General features: G+C 37.6%; 1 protein-coding gene across 15 annotated transcripts in view; it reads left to right on the top strand.

Annotated features, from left to right (window-relative positions):
* PTPRK (protein tyrosine phosphatase, receptor type K) overlaps positions 1-21,092 on the top strand; it is a 393,103-nt gene that overhangs the window by 213,304 nt on the left and 158,707 nt on the right. For all 15 annotated transcript variants that reach the window (XM_027633191.1, XM_027633178.1, XM_027633156.1 and 12 more), the window contains exon 7: positions 12,817-13,110. In XM_027633191.1, the coding sequence (XP_027488992.1) occupies positions 12,817-13,110 (294 nt within the window). The remainder of the gene's footprint in view (positions 1-12,816; positions 13,111-21,092) is intronic.

Below are 21,092 nucleotides of genomic sequence, written 5' to 3'. Positions count from 1 at the left end.
AGGTCTGGTCCTGGGAAATAGCAAGTCTGCTCAAATTCTTACTCCAGTCAGACAAGAGGAATGGATACGGAATGTCCTTATTTTGAGAGATTGAATAAGTCACTTCTCTATAATCCCGAACTATGTTCTGAATGTCTCTTATTATTAGCTAGTGCCTCATATGTGACTGAGCTGAAAAATCAAACCGTCATTTTGAAAATGCTAATATAAATGTTTTTACTTGCAGCTATTTGCTGAATTTGGAGGAAATTTTTAACATCTTTTTTTTATCTTAACCCTCTAATCTTTTATTGAGTGTTTTACTACACACACCTGCTCCTCCCCAATAAAAAAATGTAAACCCAACCTCAGCCTCTCTAGCCCATTTAATTCCAAAGGAGAAAGAAGATTTTTTTTGTGTTCAGTTGGTTTTTTTTCCTTTCAGTGGGGAGTTATTCTTTTTCCAACTTCTAAGCCTCAGCACTTAAAAAGGCATAAAATATGTGTGTTTGAGATTGTTTGTGGTACCTCTATATTCTTGACTGTAACCAAAGGTTACAGTTTCCTGTAGGTTTCCTGTACTTGTGTGGCCCTGAGAAAGGGATTATTTGAAGACTGGAAAAAATCCAGAATTGTATTTGTGCTCAGGGTTGTCTAGACCCTGAATTTTCACTGGCTGTATGTGAATACTAAGCAAAAGGATTTGAACCCTAAGAACATGCTTCAGAAGTTGGGAAAAGAGGCTGTGCCAAGTGGGGAGAGCTTAGAGATACAAATCTACCTGATCGCTGACTTCTCAGTTCAGTGGCAAAATGGTTTAACTTCTTAAAGTAAAACTCAGGTGAATTTTGGGAAGAAAAAACTATTTTAAATAAAAAAGGGAAGGGTTAGGGGATTTTTTAAAATATCAAAGTACTGTGTTATGACTTCTGTTTGGAAAAAAGTTATGTGAACTTAATCTGAATGTTTTGTAAACCCAGCTTGCTTTTCCCATTACAGGATGGAGAGGAGGCTGAGGCTTTCTTGAAAGCAGGCTAGGTAATTATTTGTATTGGGACATGGAAGGCTAAATAGAGTTTAGCAGGGCAGTTTCATCAGTCCTCTGACTGAGTTGATAAAACTACTTTTTTTTACCCCAAACCCACATTTATCTGAAGGGCAGTAAGTCCATGAGAGGCTTCCTGGTGCTTGCAGTTATTTGAAAGCAAACAAACCAACCAAATTCTTCAAAGAACACTCACACATCAAAAGATGGAGGCAGGACTTTGGAATTTGGCAGGAAGAGTCATGAATTTCCCTGTCTTCAGGAAAAGCATTATTAAAAATTCCTGAAAAAGTGTTTCTAGCCTTGTGTACTGGGGCCAACACAACTTGCTGGTAAAATTACACAACCTTTTTCCCCATGATGATGTGCTTTTGTTACCACTTCTTATGTAAGGGCTCCTTTAACGTACTGTTACTGTTTGTTTAAACAGTAATATGGTGACATCTGATTTATTTTTGTCTCTAGATCTATTGTAATGTACTCTTAAGTGCTTGGTTCAACATGCAGAAGCAAAAAAAACCCAGTTCTCAACAAAATGCCTGTTATGCACAGGCCATCTAAATTTAATTAACAACATAGTTTTCTTGTGTAATCTTTGAAGGTAGCAATCTCATAATGGTGCATGTTATTATAAACTATATTATTAGCAATGGATCTTGTATTTGAAGATGAATGCTATACTGTACAATTTCTACTCTAATAATTTCTTCTCATTGTTTCTTTAGAGTTATTGATTTTGCTTGCCTTTCTTATGTGAACTTGTGCTTCTGCTTCTCTACTGGCACTGGCTCTTGTCTGAAGCCACTGGGAGTTACTGCAGGGACCCAGGAAAGCAGGACACTTCCATGTACACCCCCACAAGATCAATTTTAAACTTAAACTGCCTTGGATGTAGTGTAGTTGAGTGACACTGCAAGCAACACTGATGGTGGAAAGTGGAGGAGTAGGGTTGCCCTTTGAGGTGGGTGTTAGATGATGTGTATTTCGCATCTGTGATGTAAAACTGTGGTGTAAAAATTAACCAAGTGGGTTACCATTTTGGTTTCTGTTGGTTCATTGCATAGATCAAGGGAAGTGTCTCAGTGCCTCCTAAAATTATCCCCCTTCTCTGTCATTCCAGTGGGCTGCCTTCTGGCATTTTTGGCAAGAAGTATTTGGGCATGCTGTAATAAGAAATGTGAAGACATTGCTGGTGGGAACATCTAAATGTGTCTTAGGAAAAATTATTAATAGAAATAGAGGTATTTGAGCAAGGAAATGGCCCCTCAAAAATATGTTTACTCAAAAGTGATGGATTCTGTCATTTTCCCCCCATAGATTTGAATAGGCTGAGCACACACAAAATCTCTTTAGATAATCATGAATATGTAACCTTTATACTAAATTTTATCAGTTTTTCCTTTGATGATAGTATTCAAGTGCTGACAGAAAGCTTAACATCAGTGAAATGGGATACCTGAGGAAGAACTTTGGAGAATGCCTTGCAAGTCTGAAGGTGAAGGTTTTCTGTTCATCTCTGTCCCCTGTGCATTTGTAAGTGTCTTGCCTCGATAATAAGTGTGTGAGCTGCTTTCCTTCCTTCCTTCCTTCTCCCACCTTCTCCCAGGGCCCCAGGGGGCTGCTGGGCAACTAAAGTTGAGGGAGAACAGTGCAAGGTGGTGTGGGGTAGGAGCAGCCTCAAGCAAGTGATCTGGCATTTAGCCACAGACAGCTTGCAGGCGCTTGACCATCATACTTAAAATGTGCACAGGTACTACATGGCAGTGAACTGGACTGGGAATGCTAATGGTATCTCAGGTGCCAGGCAAGTAGGTATATTTCAGAGAATGGGGAGGGCTGGGAAGGTCAGTTGTACATGACTCATCTCTTACATGCTTGAAGTTTCTGTAATTACTATTGAATAAAACCGTAGATGCTTGGAAACCAAAGCTATGCCAGCTCTTCCTCTCACCTGAAGGTACTTCATATTTCAGTGTACTTCTGATACAGTGGTGTGCACAGATCATTGCATTTGTGGAGCACCATACAGTTTTGAATTCTTCCTCACAATGACACCATCCCAACAGCACAACACATTTTTCTCTGTCATTTAAAAGGCATGCAGGAAAGCTGGTGATAAAAATTTGTGTTGGTTCTGTCTGGTCATAATGTGTCTTCCAAAATAAAGCATATGAAAGAGCTCCATGACAGGCAAGAGTGCTGTCTGGGTGAATTTTTTTTAGCTTTCGAGTGTTATAGATATATAGAGCTAGTGAGGTATAAATATGTATTAGTTGTTTTCTTCTCTCTCTCTCTTTTTTTTTTTAATATTTATTTATTTATGTATGTATGTTTGCTTCACTGAATTCTATTAAAATATTCTAGTTTTGTTGCAGTGTTTGAATTTTTTGAGTTCGATTATAAATACAACACTGTAACTTTTGTCCATCAGAAAGTGTGCTTGGTTTGCTTAGGCAGTAAACTGAACGTGAGCATGAGTATAGCATCAACAGATATAACAACAATGCAAAGGCAAAAATCTTCACAATCTCAGCTTACTGGAACTTTAAGTTCAGACTTAAAATTAAATAAAAATAATCCAAGTACCTGAGAAAATACATATATTCCCATTACACGTTAACTAACTGTAAGAGAAAATCCTGGAGTCTCTAAAATAATGTTTTGTCATTCAGTCACTATTTCTGTAATCTCCAGTTTTATTCCTTCTCATCACTGACAGCATGCGGAATTCAGTATCATCAAGTATCCCATTGCAAAGCCTTGTTAAGAATAGTTAAGAACAATTCTTTCTTGGGAAGTACCAATTTTGAAGAAGGCATTCAATTTTGTTCTCAACCTGCTGGTTCCTGACAATGAAACGGATAAAATATTTCTTTCTAACAATAATCACAACATTGAGACCTCAAGGGAATTACTGATACATGTGGATAATGAAGTCATTGTGATCAAGTCTTTGCCTGAGATATTTCTATAGCTGACTCATTTATCCTGACTGATTTTTTTTTTTAAGAGTTGAATGTCTTCTCATTACAGGCACCTCTTTTTCTTACACTTATTCATTTATCCTCTAGGAATGTACTGCATAAATGTCATTAACACAATGAAGTCTTTTTGACAAACTGTGTCATACTTTTCTAATTGTTTCCCAGAGTAACATGGCCTACTATCATTCAAAAAATAGGCATTTGTTCTGTTCATAAATTGTGTAGAGGGATGACATGGTCTGATTTTTAGATAGACCTTTTTTTTTCTACATGTAAGCTGGGCATGTTCTTAACCTTGTTTATGATTTCTGCTGACAATGCTAAACCTGTGCACTGCTCTTTATTTTAAAGGAAGATAATAAAATGAATGTGGTGGTGTTTCAAATCAAGGTGAATAAAATGCCATGGTGATGCATAGGATATAACATCACTATGCAGAAGTTAGCAGTTTTTGCTGTTGAAATAATTCCTATTTCAGCACTTCAGGTGGTCAGTAACTGCCACGTCACTTAAATTAGATATATTTTAGCTGCATGAGCTTGCAGACTTTTTTGTACCTACTGCACAAACTTGATATATTAGGTGCTCAAAGCTAAATCAGTAGCTTGAAGTGAACTTGTGAAATACTACCCTTGTTTGCAGATCCCAAATTAGAGATATTATTGTGAAATATGTCAGTACCCTACCTAAGCCAGCATTGTGAGCTCACTGTTCAATTTGCCATTTCTGTTTGTTGTTGTTTTTTCTCCAGTGACTGGTTCTCTAGGTAGTTACCTGAATTTCACTGTTACAGGTATTTTGAATGTTTATTTAAAATTGATTCTTTCAGTTTTTCCATTCCATGTAATAAAAGACACAACTCTAGTAATTAAAATGTAACATTTTGTAGATATTTTGTAGATTTGTGTCTCAACCTCATGACTAGCAACTAGTGCCAGATACTGTGCAATTGTGATAAATTCTATTTTAAAGTCACAGAAATAATGTTTCTGGAGTCACACAAAGTAAGTTTGCATAAGCATAATTAAAATAAAAAAAGAGCTGGAGAAAAATCTTTGTGGCAGAATACTAGATCACAAGCTGCTCAAGGTTCTACTTGCAGCCACCATCACTTATGGTCATAGGACAGCAGCTAAGTTTGAATTAGCTTTAAAATGTTTTTTGTTTTGGTTTGGGGTTTTTGTTTTGTTTTGCTTTGTTTTTTAAATATAGAGGTAGCTTGTGGCTATATGGAATACTTAACTCTAAAAACCTACCGAAGTCTACATAAAATTATTACATAGTGTAATATGTCTAAGTCATTTATTTGCTGATAAAGTTTTTGCTGCCTTCTCTTCATTATACTTTTGGAAGGAGGTGTTGTTAACTTGCATGAGCTGCAGGAACCTACCATAAATGCTTTCTCCAAGTTATCTTTAGAAGATGAAGATGGGAGCAATAGAAACTTTTCTATCAGGAAAAAATTACCAATGTAGAAAAATAAAGCACCTGTTAAAATGAGTTCAACTTGATGAGCAGAGAGACACTTTTGACCACTGGGTAAAAAAACCCCTGAAACAAATAAATATATTGCAAAAATGGTAAATGAGTTTATGAACTTATAGAGAAGCCAAGCAATGGCTTTGGAAAATATTAATTAAACGGTCAATGGCTTGTGAGAACTCTAAAGGGCTTGCAGCTGGTGGGGTTTTTATTGTATGAATCTATAACCAGCATTTGGTTTTGGAGTAGTGGACATGATTCTAAAACTCCTCTCAGGTCTTTTGAGTTGAATGTTACAGCTGGTTTGAGGAAACGTGCCCTCCTCCAACCTCTGCAACATGCACTGCCTGCAGCCAAGCTCATCCTGATGAAACCTGGTTTTGACTGGTGCTGTGCCTCACACCGATGTTCCCACCAAAGTGGGAACAGGACCAAGCATGGCTCAGGTCATGGAGGCTGATGCCCAGCTGGTGGTCCATAATTGGTACAATCTACCCAACTGAGGGGGTAGGAAATTAGTGGACAAAAGCGTAACCTCTGAGAAAAAAAAAGCCGGAGAGCAGGCTGCAAACAGCAGAGGCTGTTGTAGCAGCTGCTTCTTGTGCCAGCCCCTCCCTTTTCCATGGGCAACACTACAGCAATAGAAGACTTGCTTATGCACCCCCTCCTTTATTCTGATGTTTTTCAGATGCATCACATCTTTTGGGCAGGAGTAATTTATGTAGCTGATGTAGAGTACGTCTGGCTGGGAATAAGCTTTACACTTGCTTATGTCCTTTGCCACAAGAATAAGGTGGGCTGCTCAGGTGAGAAAGTCAAGTACCACTACATGGTGTGCAAGCAAGAATCTTGTGAACTAAGTCCCTAATAACAGCATTTCTCACTTAAAGCTGTGTGTGTGTCTGCAGCTTTGAATTCGTTAGTATTGTCCTGATGTAATTTGGTTTATTGAACTTCCGACTTGATTGGTCGTTGGAAGGTCTTGGAGCAATGTAGATCTAGAAGTGTGTTTTTAATAATGCAGAAAAAGAAAATATGCTGCTTTTTTGTTGGTTGTTTGTTTGCTGGGTCTGTTTTTATTTTGATTTCCTTCTTTTCAGAAGCTGAGTACACTGCTCAACTCCCATTATTAAACTGTGTGTTGGGCAATCTATTTAATGCGTAGTCTGTTGGGCTTTTTTTATTTGTCTTCCATGTGTTATACAGGAAAACCATTAAGGACCAAACTACTCACTGGAGATGGCATTTATAGGGTGACAGATTGAACCGTGAGTGTAGTCTGTCATGCACAGAGAGAGAAAACTTGAGTTCTTGTTGGAAATTTAAAAGTAAACTGCAGAGAAATTTTGTGACTTTAAGGTTCATAATATCTGCGCTATTCATCAGATCTGTGCTTTCATGTTGGGATCCCTCAGTCCTCTACATTAACCTGTGTTTTAACTGAGTAGAATAATTTCTCATCAGGCAAGTACTGCTTTCTGTAATACTTTTCCACTTACCTGGCAAAGTCCCCTATTTGTGTTAATACAGCTGTTACTGGTGCTGAGGAGTGGCAGGTCTTGTCAGGCTGCTGTCAGCATAGAAGATAGTCAGGTGTCCTTTCAAGCAAGCCGAGTCCAAAATAAACCTATTTGTCTTAAATTCTTCCTAAAAATTTTGAAGAGTTGAATAGATATTTCTAGTCTATACTAAAGATATGCCACTTGTGGAATGATTTTTTCCAAAAATTAAAAACCTCATTGTTTGTGCTGAAAGCCTCCATGGTTTGTTTTTATCTTCAAACTTTTTATAGCTCGCTTTGTTACCACCTTCACAATCACAGAATTTCTTTCAGTTGTATTTCTTTGGAGCCTTACATATTAGAATAATCTTCTAATTTTTTCCCTCCAATATATAATTTATAAGAAGACATCCAGCTTTGATGGACAACACTCAGACAGAGAATGCAGAATTTCCTACAGTATTACCAGTTATTGATCTTCAGTTACTATTTGCATTGGTACATTTGTGGCTTAATACTGTATTTGAATTTAAACTTTCAGTCACTGCTTCTTGCTAATTCTTTTTTCCATTGTATTAACCAGCTTTTAAGACCAAGAATTTTGTTTTTCTGGTAGTACTTGACTGCCATAATTCTTTCTCCTAACTCTCATACATTTTCTCCAAGTCTTAAACAAATATTTCTACTCCTTCAGGTTTTCAATATTTTTAAGAAGGTATGAATCCCTAAAGCAGTATGTAACTTTCCAGTACAGGAAGAGTACTGATGCAGTGTAGGTGTTGCAAGGGATTGGCAGCCTGCTTCCCCATGCTCTTCAGGCCCTGTGGCGTGGGTCTTCTGATGCAGCTTTGCCACAACATCTCGATGAGCAATCTGGAGCCCAGTGCAGCGGTACCAGCACACTTCTGCACAGTCCAGTTCCTGGCCAGCAGGGACTTTCCCCTTACTCTACGTGCCTTGGGTGTCTCAGACTGCATTGCCTAGGGCCTCTGGTCCCAGGGGCCTTCGCATGGCTAAGGTTGTGCTCCAATTATACATAGCCAGTGTGGGTCAGGCACTGAACCTCAGCTGAACTCTACTAGAAACCCAGAGTACTTGGAAGAAATATGCAGATGTACTTAACCAGTTTTGCAGGAAATTTCCCTAGAAGAGGGAGTTTAGGTGAGAGCTGAGTGAGTCTTGAGTCGTTTGTGGAGGCATCTCTGCTGTGCTCCCTGGAACATCCAGTATTAACTGTATTTATTTGGCCTTATTTGTTTGTTTCTTTGAATTATGACAAATTTTAAAAGAAATTTGTATTCTTTTGGTTGACCTGCTTTCTTGATAGTTTGTGGTGTAATTAAGACACATCGATTTTAATTTCTTGAGAGGTGAGACTGATGTTGGGCTTCTTTTAATAAACGAGTGCTTTGTTATACTTGTAAAAATTAAGCTTATTATGATTACCCCTGCTGTATGTACCACATAACCCTGTAACTCAATACTCACCAGCATACCAACTGTATAGCTTGGTGTGAAGCATTTCACAGAGAAGACTGAACATGCTGACACCAGAGGGAAAACACACTGTGTGCATGAGCGGAGGGAACTTGCAGGCTATTAATACACAGCAATAATGTGTGGAGGTACTGTACAAGCATGCATGGGTCAGAGTGTGGCAAGGATGACGGCATGTACCCGTTCTATGTGTTTGAGCTGTGTGGTGACCAACACCCTCCTCCCCACCTCCCCAGTCCCTTCTGCTCTGAGCCGGACAACAGTCTCCTGTGACTCCTGGTACATGTTATGCGCAGCAAAACATGACTCTTGTAAGTAAATAAGATTTTATCAGGTATGCATCCAGTATCAGCTTTTCCTCCAAAGTGGAAAACCTTGTAGGATTCTGATTTAGTTTTATTTTTATTTTCTACCTCGAACTGATCATTAACAGTATGTGATTACCATAGTAATGAAACTACCTTTCTTTATTTTAAACTTAGGAGGTATTTAATGCTTGAGGACAGTGTAGTAGGACTATCATCACCCAGGCTAAGTAAATAGTATTAAACTATATAGTATGCGTATGTTACTTGAAAATACAGGAAGTTTTATGCATATTAGTTACCGTGCTAATAACACTAGGAGCCTTTTCTGGTTGATTTTTTTATGTCTATGAATGTGTAATTATTTTTATACAATATTTAATAATAAAAATATGACACAACTACTTAATCATAGGAATACTTACAGCTGAGGTTGATGCTGCATGCTTATTCTAGTCGTAGGTGCCTAAATATCACAGTACATTTAATATACAATGTCATATACATACTGATGTGAGCATAATGCACTGCTAGTAGCTCAGCAGAATAGAAACTTTGTACTGATGAAATGTCAGTCTTAATTTTTTATTACCTTAGCTGTGGGCATTTTATGTCAAAACCAGATCTGACCAAATACTGAAACATGCTATGCAATGAAAATGCTTTCATTTATTTAATGTCTTGCAAATGTACAAGTGGTATTTTCCCATAGTCTTTCAGAGATGTTAGTGCCTATGAAAACTGGAAGAGGTTTCATCAGATTTAACACCTTCAGGGACTGGCTAAAAATATAGTCAGAAAATGAATCAGTAATTAAATTAGTTACATTAGAAAAGGACTTAAATTTTGTACTAAGCAAAGGGAGAAATGAAACTCACCATGCAGGGTCTTTGTTCAAATGTTTAGTGTATCTTAAATACCTATTGAAATTGTGGTTCTACTGAAGAGCTAAACCATCCATGGGTTGAAATATTTTTTTCATAAAATATTGTTTAGAACTTTATGGCTCTTCATAGAGTTTCATGGCTGGAAAAAGGGGAACTGAGCTCAAGGAAAATTGCTTGCAAGGAATACTGTGTGCCTTAACCACATCTGCTTATAATAATTGAGGTAGATATGTTCTTTTTTTGGTAGAAATAAACAGTACAGTTCTCCAGTTTAGTTGAAGTGATCAGGGCATTGTGAGGGTGGAGGGAGGTCACCGTGCTACCTCACCTGACTTCGGGTCTGGGTGACTGGAAGCCACAAAATGCATCTGAGTAGGGCTCGTCTGCCTGTGGAGTGCCTTGACAGGGCCAGGCAGGAGAGTGGCTGTTGTGGTGGGCACCTTGTGAACCTCAGCTTCCTGCAATGCTACCTCTGAGCCAGGCTCTGAACATCTAAGCCACCACCTGTCTTGGCTAAAGCTGAGTTTTTGTGTTGTTTGTAAGCCAGAACAAACTTCTGAGAGGGTGATTTTCTTGGGCTTCCCTTTCACACATCTCCTTTTATTTTTCATGCCTCATATAAGAGGTTTTTAATTTTTGGCAGACTGTCTTCTCAGGGTATTCCAAAACTGTATTACTTACTACAGGTGGACCCAGATTACTGAGGTAAAAAGCCAGAAGCATAAAATTGCTTGAAAGTTGTAAACTGTGTTTTAAAACTCACTGAAAGAAGAGTGTGGTTGATGCGTGTGATATGGGAATGGCAACCAAAACATTATTAATGGCTTTGTTCTGTCTTTTTAGTTATCAATGGTGATTTTTAAACCATTAAATGTTCAGGTTGCTGTACATACAAAAAGAAATTATGTGATTTCAAATTATAATTGGAGATGTGGTTGTAGAATAACAAATGAGAATAATTAATAGAAAGTTAATTGGGTAACATAAGAAAAGTTTATCCTGGTATATTGGGATTGCATGCTTCAGTTGATACTTAGTGTACTTTTGGGATTTCTGGTTGCACCTCACCTCTGGTTCTGATAGTATATTGTATTATGAAGAATATTAATAATCTTGCAGAACAATTACTGGTTCATTTGCTAACTGATTAAAATTCATGCATAATTTATTTGAACTGGAAGAGACTTTATAAATAAGTCTCCTTGGCCTCAAGAGCTTAAAAACAAAATGTGTATGCTAATATAAGAATGTGCTTTACTTCTTAACATAAAAACTTAATAGGCAATGGTATATTAGTCTCATTAATGTGAGGTTTTATTTGTGATAATTGTGCTCTTAATCAAAGTGTATACTTCTAAACATAGCCATATGTTTTAGAAGTTTTATAACTTGGAGTTGGTAATGCATCATGCTCATCAACGATTATGTTTTTTTTCTGTAATATATACTGACCTTAGAATACATTAGTTTGACATTTAATATGTTAGTTCCACAGCAAATAAACCACCCTCATTAAGCCCAGCTGCATTTCTGAGCTTTGATGCAGGTAGGGATCTAAATAAGTTCATATGCACATTTCTTGCCAAAACAAGATAAAATGTTAATAATTAATCGAGATATTTTCTACAGCTTTGTATATCCCAAAGCATAAATGGAAAGACCTTGGAGCATTCACCTTTTCAGTCCAGGAGGAGAAAATCAGCTCCCATTACAGCCGCTATGGCATGGCCACAGATTCCTTGGTCTCCAAACGGAGTGTTTTGAGACACAGCTAATTTAGAAAAAAGTCTGCAAGAAATCCTTTTTTGCCAAAATGTGGGAAACTTGGTTGCTTATATAGCAAATATAAATACACTGTTTGGAGCAAGCTCTGGCATCTGGAAGGAAACTTTACTGTTGGATATAGAGAATAAGGCAGAACCAGAGTCATTAGCTGAACTTCACCATGCAGTGCATATGGGATGTCAAAGGAGGTTCACCACTCCGCACCATGAACTCTGTCATTGACACTGGTGGGATCACTCCTAGGAGGCAGAATATGTACAATTCTTCTGTGTCTCAACTTCTGTTGTGGAGAGGGTGGGGGGAATGGTGAAGAGAAGGGTTCCCCTCTAAGGAAATGTTATGGTCTGGGGCTAAATGTTATTTTTAGTGTACTGGCCATGAGATCCCCTCTAACTGCTCAGAGATGCTGCATTGTTAGTTCTGCATCACTGCTGTGTGAAACCCCTGTGTGCACTGAATTTAGCATTGTTGCCTAATTAACTGAAACAAATTAGTTGAAATATGAGCCATCTGGAATGAAAATGAACCTTCCATGTTTATCGGTGGATTCATTTTATTAGAAAAGTACATGTTGCTTGTGATTTGTTTCTTAAAAAAAAATCATGCTGAGGCAGTGTTTCTATGTTAGCATTTATCAGGGTAGAGGAGATTGCTCCTTCCCATTTGGTTTTTTTTTTCACTTTGCAGCTGCATTGAAATATTTGGGCAAGCAGAAGCTGATGAAAACAGGGAAAGACAAAAGGCAGCACATATTGTTTTAATTTCAAAATCAGTAGTAAGTTACTGAAGACTCAAGTTGTTGCCATATGTCTTTATTTTGTCATTCTCCTGGCATTTTTGCTCAGATCTGTAATAGGCATCTGTATCTTTTACCCTAAATGCATCTGGTGGGTTTCAAGTTAACTACAGTGATACTAGTTTTTAAGAATATTCTGTGCAGGGTTAGTGTATCACCTATTGCAGCTCTTTCTAAAAGGAAAGTAGAAATGTAGTTTCAGTCAATAAAAGAAAATCTCGAGTTACTGCCATAGTAAATTATATAAATGAGCATTTTTTTTCGGAGAGAAATGTTAAGAAGCAGCAATATATAAATCAGATAGGATTTTGTGGTCCCTAGCTGAGATTTTTAAATGGAAAAAATAGCATTAAGCAGATGCCAGCGGTGTACCACTCACTTCCATCAGCTGAAATTCTTCTCAGCACTTCTCCTTTGATGTTGGTTTGAATATGCTTTTGAGGTTTGGAATCTTTGCTGGCCAAAATCTGACAACTTTCTATGTAAAGAGTCCTCCTCTTTGTGGGTTTTCCAGCTTTTGTTTTATCACTGGCTTATTTTTTGTCTCCCCTGCAGAGCCACCTCGGCCAATAGCACCCCCGCAGCTGCTGGGCGTTGGGCCTACATACTTGCTCATTCAGTTGAATGCCAACTCCATCATCGGGGACGGACCCATTATCCTGAAAGAAGTGGAATACCGAATGACGTCTGGGACTTGGACCGAAACCCATGCTGTCAATGCACCAACGTACAAGCTCTGGCACCTGGACCCTGACACTGAATATGAGATTCGAGTCCTGCTCACCAGACCAGGGGAAGGTGGGACTGGGCAGCCAGGACCACCGCTCATCACCAGGACCAAATGTGCTGGTGAGTGCTGCTTTGAAAAAGTGAACAAAACCTCAAAACTGTCTGTTAATTGGTTTAATCCATTGGCAGGCTTGTTGGCTTCAGTTAATTTGTAGCAGAACTTAAGGATTCCCTTCACACCCACAGGATCTCCAAGTTTCTGAGCCAATAGGATTAGCTGCTTTGCTCAGTCATTGTCTAGGTTGCTGTTTGCTAACCCTGGGAGGGTAGGTTAGGAGATGGGACTTTAGAAATCTAAGAAAGCATTTTGTTTCTCCTCGTGCAAGGAAGGAGATCTCGTGATTTCTGGAAAGTACAGACCACCTTGTTTTTTCACCTTTATATTTTCACTTACATTTTAAATAAACTTACACATAAGGGAACTTGCATGGTAAAAAAAGAGATAAGTTTAAGAAATAAAATTGTATTAAAAAATGTAGTGTACTTCCGCATAATTTGTCTTTTCCCAAGCAGTTACAAATGGCCTGCCAGAATCTCTAAGAACTAGAATACAAATACTAAAATCTCTAGTCATGACCACTCCCAAAGGAAGTGGTCACAGCTCTCAGGTACATGGTATGATTCTTGGGGCTGTCCTGTGCATGGCTGGGTGTTGGACTGAATGATTCTTGTGGGTCCCTTCCAACTCAAGATATTCTATTATACTTTAAATCATAAAATACAATTGCAAATATTACTAGAGTATTTTCTCCATTTTTGACTACCATCACCAAAATCATGTGCTCCTGAGCCCTGAAGTCTGCTTCTTGTTTCTTAGAGTGCCCCTGCGTGGCCAGCACCAAGAAGATTAAGCATAGCCACCTTGTGTTATATGCTGTTCCTTCTAAAGATACTTAAAGTTATTTTAATCTCAGCTTTCATAAGAAGAAAGATAATACCTATATCTCATAGTTGTTGGGGAGAAAAATCAGGTTTGAATCTCAGACTGGGAGACAAATAAGCATAACTTAAATTGTGCGTTTTCTTTCCCCCTAATCTCAGGACTTCTGGGGCCTGACAGTATTTTAAAGTTGCAACTATATTAGATTTCACAAAGAGTGCGGAAAACCATCTATTCAAAATTGCATTAAAGTAATCAGAAGGAAAAGCTGCAGTTTCAGGTTTCTGTGTGTCAGGTATATGTGTGCAAATGTGAATAAGAAATATAAATGAAATAGTTTTTTCACAAGTTTGTGAGATATCTCGGTGGGACACCTCTTTCATGCATGGCCACTCATTTTGTTTACCTAAGAAAGAGTGTCAGGATCTGGATTAGAAGCCAGAACTTCAGCAGACTAGGTCAATAGGCATGAAACCCAGGAAATTAGATGGTCTTTTTTGAAACTGGACTATCAGAAGCTAAGGCAAGCAACTGGAGACTAAACTGAAGCATCTTTTGGAGTTTGTGATCTTATTTAGAATTTAGGCTGTCTTTCTAGTGAAGTAAAAAGCTCTGTGTGCCCATCTCAGTTAAGGTGACAGTTGTTGAGATCTGAGTAAGGTTAAAGCATTGGTTAATTGCACTGAATTGGTTTAGACATTCTTCTGAAAAAGTAGGAATTGGGAAACAGCCTCTGTTTTAAAGAGGCTGAGCAGAGACTAACATATCCAAATGTTCAGATTCTTTTCCTAGCACTTAAAAAATGTAATTTCATTTACCCAGGTTGTGACAGACAAAAGCTTTTTAATAGGAAAGAAAAAGAAAGGAAGTAATTATTTATGTGACATATTTTTAAAAGCCAGTTAGGGGAAACAATGTGTTGGGTGTGATTATATTTTTAATTTATTTTTAGCATAATGCTCACATATAAGTCTCCAAAATCTAGTCTGTCCTGACAAAATTTTTTAATTCAATATAATCCACTATGAAATGAAGCAGATAAAAAGATACTTGAGCAGAAAAATCTGAACCTGTGACAACATTAATAATAATGAAATTTCAAGCTGTTTACCTTGCAGTAAGACTGATTCTTCTTATTCTATCAAAGTGAAGGCAAATAAATGTTACTATTAACTAGTTGCAGTTGGAAGACGGTGAGTCAACAAGGGCTTGTGAAGACTGAAGGATTGTGCCCACCATCAGGGATGAGTCAGGGGCAGAACTGGCTTGAACAGCAGGTCACCCTTCTGCCTCCTCACCTGTCTGGAAAATGAGACAGACCTTCCTTTTCTGCAGTGTTTTCCCAAGGCTTCTGATAGATAAGCCCCAATCAGTATGATTTTTTTATTTTTATATATTTTGCTTGTTAAAGGCAAACTATAAACATAAAAATTAGTCTTTTTCAAAGAGAAGATTTATAAGAAAAGGTAATAATGGAATAGCTCACCCTGCAGTCTCTGCTGCTGCCAGTATTGTACAAGTGACTGGCAGGTGATTTACTGTGCTATATTAGATGACATCTCTGCAGCAATATCTTCTTTCTGGAGATCCTTCATTTATTCCTAATTCTTGTTTCTGACAAGATCACTTTTTTTCCAGACAGATACTCTCTTTTCTGTCAATGTACTTTGTCAGTTTTGTCTTTCCATTGGTTTTATACATATTAGTTCAAATTCTGAAACAAGTTATAATTGTTTATCTGCTCAGTGTCAGATGGAGTGGTGGGAAATAAATGAATTTTCAACATGAAGTTTTGACTGCTCTCTATACAGATTAAAAAGCATACATTAGTGAATGTTGATCTGATGAGACTGTAAACATTAAAGTTTACATTCGGAGTAGCAGCAAAAGCAAACTCACTGAAAAAATAATCAGGATAGTTAGTATTCTACTCTCTGTTTAATATTTAAGCAAATATTAGCATTGTTTTCAAATGAAGATTAAAATATTTTTCTCCATAATTCATTCAGTATTTATAATTTCATTATATTTCTTAATAACATATTATTGATCAGTTGGCCTATGCTTTACAGGGTGTGTATCTTACTCCTTAGTGATTTGACTGATGATTGTAAGTATCTCATTGCCATACATGCACATTATTATTAGGTATTTAGATAATTTTCGCTCTTCCTCATGGCAAAACTAGTGTCTGGTGACTCGTTTACTAAATGTTTCCGCTAATGCTAAACAAAATTGTTCTTTAATGAAGGGATAATTCTTCCAGTAGTTAAGTCTTCTGACAGCCTGTTTGTCTACCTGGCATTTCCCAGGTAATCTTTCTTGTGCTGATGCTAAGTGAATGCATTTTCCTAGATATGTTGTTTTATCAGTCTGCAATTAAAGATAGTGCTGAGCAATCAAATATATGAAACCACTGAGTGTTTTTAAATGGCTGAAGTCTAAAACATGTGAAACAAAGCACTATTTTCTGACATTATCCTCCCTAACAGCCAGGCATACGCTTTGTGTTTTCCTTTTCTAAGCACCTCTGATGATGGTACTGGGCACTGTGTTCGCGGCTGCTGATGCCGAAGGCTCCTGCCTCCCCATCAGTCCTCACGGGGCACCTGAAATTTATTTCATTATATGACTACACTTCCTGCCTAGTGTCATTGCTCACGTTATTCACTTTTTAAGGATTTTAACACCAAAACAAAACGCAGAAGAGTAACACTTGAATCAGAAGTAATCCTTACGGCTGTTTTCTGTGGCTTTGGAGTGTGTCATCTTTCTTAGCGTATCGTCTGAGTTGTGATTGTCTTTCCTTGGGGAGGGTGTGTGTGTAGAAAATATGTGGTAATATAAAATTGTGCACTTAGCCTACTTTTTCAACTGTAAGTTAGAAGTTATTCTGTCACACTGGCTGCTGCTTCTGAGTAACAACTCACAGCTCAGTTTTATGATTAACTGATATTTTAGTAGCAAAGGAGGTCAATAGTTCAGCCTGTCCAGAGCTTAATATATGTATACAGTGCAATTGCTCGCTCTTATTTTACTGAAGTTCAGTGCAAGGGTGTGATTTTTCAGAAAAACATGAAGAATTGTAGAGCAATTGGAGAAAGAGTCCTTTGCGTTTTCATTTTTTTCCAAATGACTTGATTTTAGTAAACCGTTGCTTGTATGATTTGGTTTTAATAACAAAATGAGTAAGGGCATTGGGGGGGGAAGCTTTATGGCTTTAGCAGGGATAGGAATGGAAAAATATATATCAATAAAATAATTATTATTATTATTATTATTATTTTTATTATTTCATTGTTCAAAATCATTATCCATCACAGAGACCTGCTGTTGGTAACAGTCAGCCTCAAGGTACAATAGCGGAGATGCTGGTTCAGTGATGCAACACTGGCATATGATCACTGCAGTTGAAGTTTTGGGAACTTGTCTACTCTCTGCTGCCTTTTTCAAGCACCAAATATTTGTGTACAGTTTCCTCATATATTAATTTTGAAAACAGTGTACACAGAATGCAGAATTCTGCTGAATTCTCCTCTAGCAAACAAAAAAACCAAAACATGGGGAAATGTTGAAAAACAAAAGCAAGCTTAAGGGCTTTTGTTCACTGTCCGGGGATTTATAACAGAGGGACCACAGGGATTGAGAAAGTGACCTTGCAGGGCCATTTGGAGGACTAAAATATTGTCGTGGTTACCTAAAAATTGTAATTTATTTTGAAAATGAGTTCAGTGAAAGGGACATTGCAGTATAGAATCTGCATGTGCTGATGTGGGATTTGTGCAGTGCTTCTTCAGTCGGTGTTGTTTGCCTTTTACACTTGCAGAGCAAAGGCAGTGTTCAGGGTACGGACCTGGATTTATGGGCTTTGTTGTGTGCTGTAATTGAGAATGTAGGATGTTGGTATGTGAGGCAATGGTCTTGTAAAATTGGATACAGTCAACATCGCAGGAGGGTTCTGGAAAATATGGTGCTGAATGGATAAACTGTGCTCTTCATTTGTGTCCCCTGCAGTAGAGCATTTTCAGTTATTTAAATCTTTGAAAGCTAATAAAAATACAGGATTTTTAATTTACAGAATGTAATTTTCAAATATTTAACTTTTTTTTTAAATCGAACAGAGAGAAATATTTACCTTTACAGAAAAGCTTCAAACAGAATTTTTACTTTATTTCTCTCAAAATAGGTATTGTTTGGGATTTACTCTAGAGCTTCAACAGGAGCTTAAACACATTTTGAGCACTTAAATTCCATGTTTTTATTACTCATGTTTTTGTTTTTTTGCAATTTGAACACTTTTTTAGAATAAACTAAAGATGAACAGCTTGAAACTAAATGAATACGATACTTTTAAAAATTATTTTATGTTTGTCATTCCAGAACGGCCCCTATTACACCAATATTTATAACTTTCTGTTGTTTTTACAAATGCGTTTGGCACTCGTGACTGTTTCTGGGCTTTTGGCCAGGTAGTAATTGGAAACATTTAAGATCTCACTATCATATTCTAAATGCACCAGAGTCGTGTCCTGTATAGGCTTACCACTTGGCTATGATATGGGGGGGCAGAGTAGGTAGGTATTTAAACAATGGAAAAGGTCTGGACTAAGAAACTTCATCATATTCTATTTAAGACTGAATACTAAAATTGTTATTGAGAAAGCATCCTGTAGGAGAGCTATCTGATTTGGACCATCATCTGGCACATGCAACCATACTCTGATTATTGTGCTGCTTGCCACTGTTGAGATACTCATGCCGCATATAGAATCCTAATGATGCTTATTTTCAGAAGAAAGGACTGTAGTGCAGCTGACTTACCTAGCAAGAGAGCGAGCAGCCTGCCCAGCCAAATTCTTGTCAGATTGTGTAAATTAAGCATGGTATCTATTTTTCCAAAAGAGTACAATGCTGATGACTCAGTTGAATTGGCAGTAAACTGCAGGTTCATACGCTGACCTCCCCTAAATTAGTTTTCAACTTTTTTTGTTTACTATGTTCAGCCTTGCTTAGTATCATTTATTTGTTACTTGCAGCTGCAAGTTCCCTCTGTGCTAACTGGAAACTTTTATCCTGCAACATTTTGAGTTCCATGTTATACAATGAGACGTGGGTTTTCTGAATTCTCTCCTTCTTCATTTTTGGGATAAACTTTGTTCATGGCTAGTTTTATATGGTATAGTATTGTATTCATCAGTGAATCCCACTTATGCTCTTCACTTGAGTTAGGATAGCAGGGTGGTGGGCTCATCTAGCATGGCTACCCACGTTTCAAAGCCTCTGTTGTGTGCAGTGACCTCTTCCTTTACCTTCTTTCTGAGTTCTCTACCAGTGGGCAGTGGAGGATGAGTTATGTACAGTAAGATATGGTTATGGTCATTGGCACTTGACATGCTGGTCAGTCAAGGCTTCAGTTCAGTCACCAAAGTTGAGGGAAGTACTTCAGTTAAAGTTACTGGCTCTTTTGGTGAAGGGCACTAGGTCAGGATACCACTTCACTGCATAATAGAGGTGGGGGGAAGAAAAGGAGCAGCTGCCAACACCACACAGAGCTTCCCTGACTGTCAAGCAATTGCTCCATCTCCTGTCTCATCTTGGTTTGTTTGGCATCTTTTCCTAGAGCAGAGCATGCCATAGCACTGAGACCGTTGTGATTTATCCAAAGTGCATGTAACTAGTCAATAGATCACACTTCCGAGAGGAGCACTGTCTGTGGCAAGAAAATGTATTGCAATACATTAATCCACAGTGCCCATTCTAGCTGTAAAAGAATGGATGTGGGCAATAATTCATATTGCAGCACTTGAAAGTGCTATGACTGCACCTGGGCCAGATAACTCACAGCCTGATTATAGCCTCTTCAGAGGAAATTCACAGTTTTTTGGTCTGCATTTGCTTCCAAAAAGCGTGACTGCAGGTTGAGATAATATTTCCCTTTCAGAAGACTGGAACTCTTTTTTTGAACTATGACTTTTATTTTTAATTTCAGCTGAAATAAATATTTTTTTTTAATATGATTCATTAGTGTGTTTGATACTTTAATTTAGTTTGCTTTCCTAATTAAGGTCTCTCAACTGTTCAGGAATGCAATATTAATTTTATAGTGTTTGAGAATTGATAAGTACATAAATAGAACAAAATTTTATAGGACTGACTTTTATTGTATTTTCATTTATCAGTCTATGAAAAATTAATTGGAAAATTCTAGTAAGGTTTTGAGAGTTGCTCTTATCGTGGCAGCAATGACGTATTTTGAAAGCACACTGATTTTTCACTGTTATTTTGGCAGTATTGACAGAGTAGTGTTGGGTTAGGTAGGGAAGGCTGTGAGTAGCAGGAGTGGTGATGTGGAAGGGTGGAAGAGGAAAGGAGTACCAGCAGCATGTGCTGAGGGGAGGGATATTAATGAGATTTCTCAAATGCATTCAATACTTTTTCTCTCTCCCCCATGTCTCTCTCCAAAGCCATTATAGAGAGATATCATGTCGTTCTTCCCAAAAGCCATGGTTCTTATTGGCATAAATTCTTTGGGCTTTATTCTGCTAGATAAATCTTTATTTTTCATTTAATTCTTGTTTCCTTTTTTATTTTTTCAACTTTGTTTCATTTGAACAGTGAGCAGCATAATTCTTTTCACCTAATTTGACCCTAGACTGTATGAGGCAGAGCTGAGTGAATTTTACTCTCTTCATTTTATTTCTCAGTAAATTTTCTTACTGGTGCTGAGAGGGGGAATGAACCAGGTGATGCTTTTGTATGGAATGATAATGAAATAGCTTCCATTATAACAAGGAGTTGAGGAGCATATTAAGCAGCAGCTGATGTCAAGTTACACCTCAGGTGATCAGTAGGTCCACAAACCTAAAATGACTTGTCGAGACTCTTAATGTTACATGGTTTTGTTTACTGTTTGCAGATAAAAATCTGGAGCAATCCTGGAAAGTTCCAGATGACTTGAAAACAGACATTAAAAATACTGACACGAAGGCTTAGGATCACCCAATTAATTAAAAGCATGTCATCTTGACTATAATTCTGAACAGAATAATAAACAGCCAATACTAGGGTTGATTAATGAAGAATTAAGGAAGTAATGTAATTAGAGACAGTCAACAGGTTTATAGAATACTCATCTTGTCAGAATAACTTGATTTTTAAAAAA

Source organism: Corapipo altera, unplaced genomic scaffold (genome assembly GCF_003945725.1).
Source record: "Corapipo altera isolate COAL_440 unplaced genomic scaffold, ASM394572v1 2b, whole genome shotgun sequence".
NCBI classification, from domain to species: domain Eukaryota; kingdom Metazoa; phylum Chordata; class Aves; order Passeriformes; family Pipridae; genus Corapipo; species Corapipo altera.
This window is presented reverse-complemented; position numbering and strand designations above follow the sequence as displayed.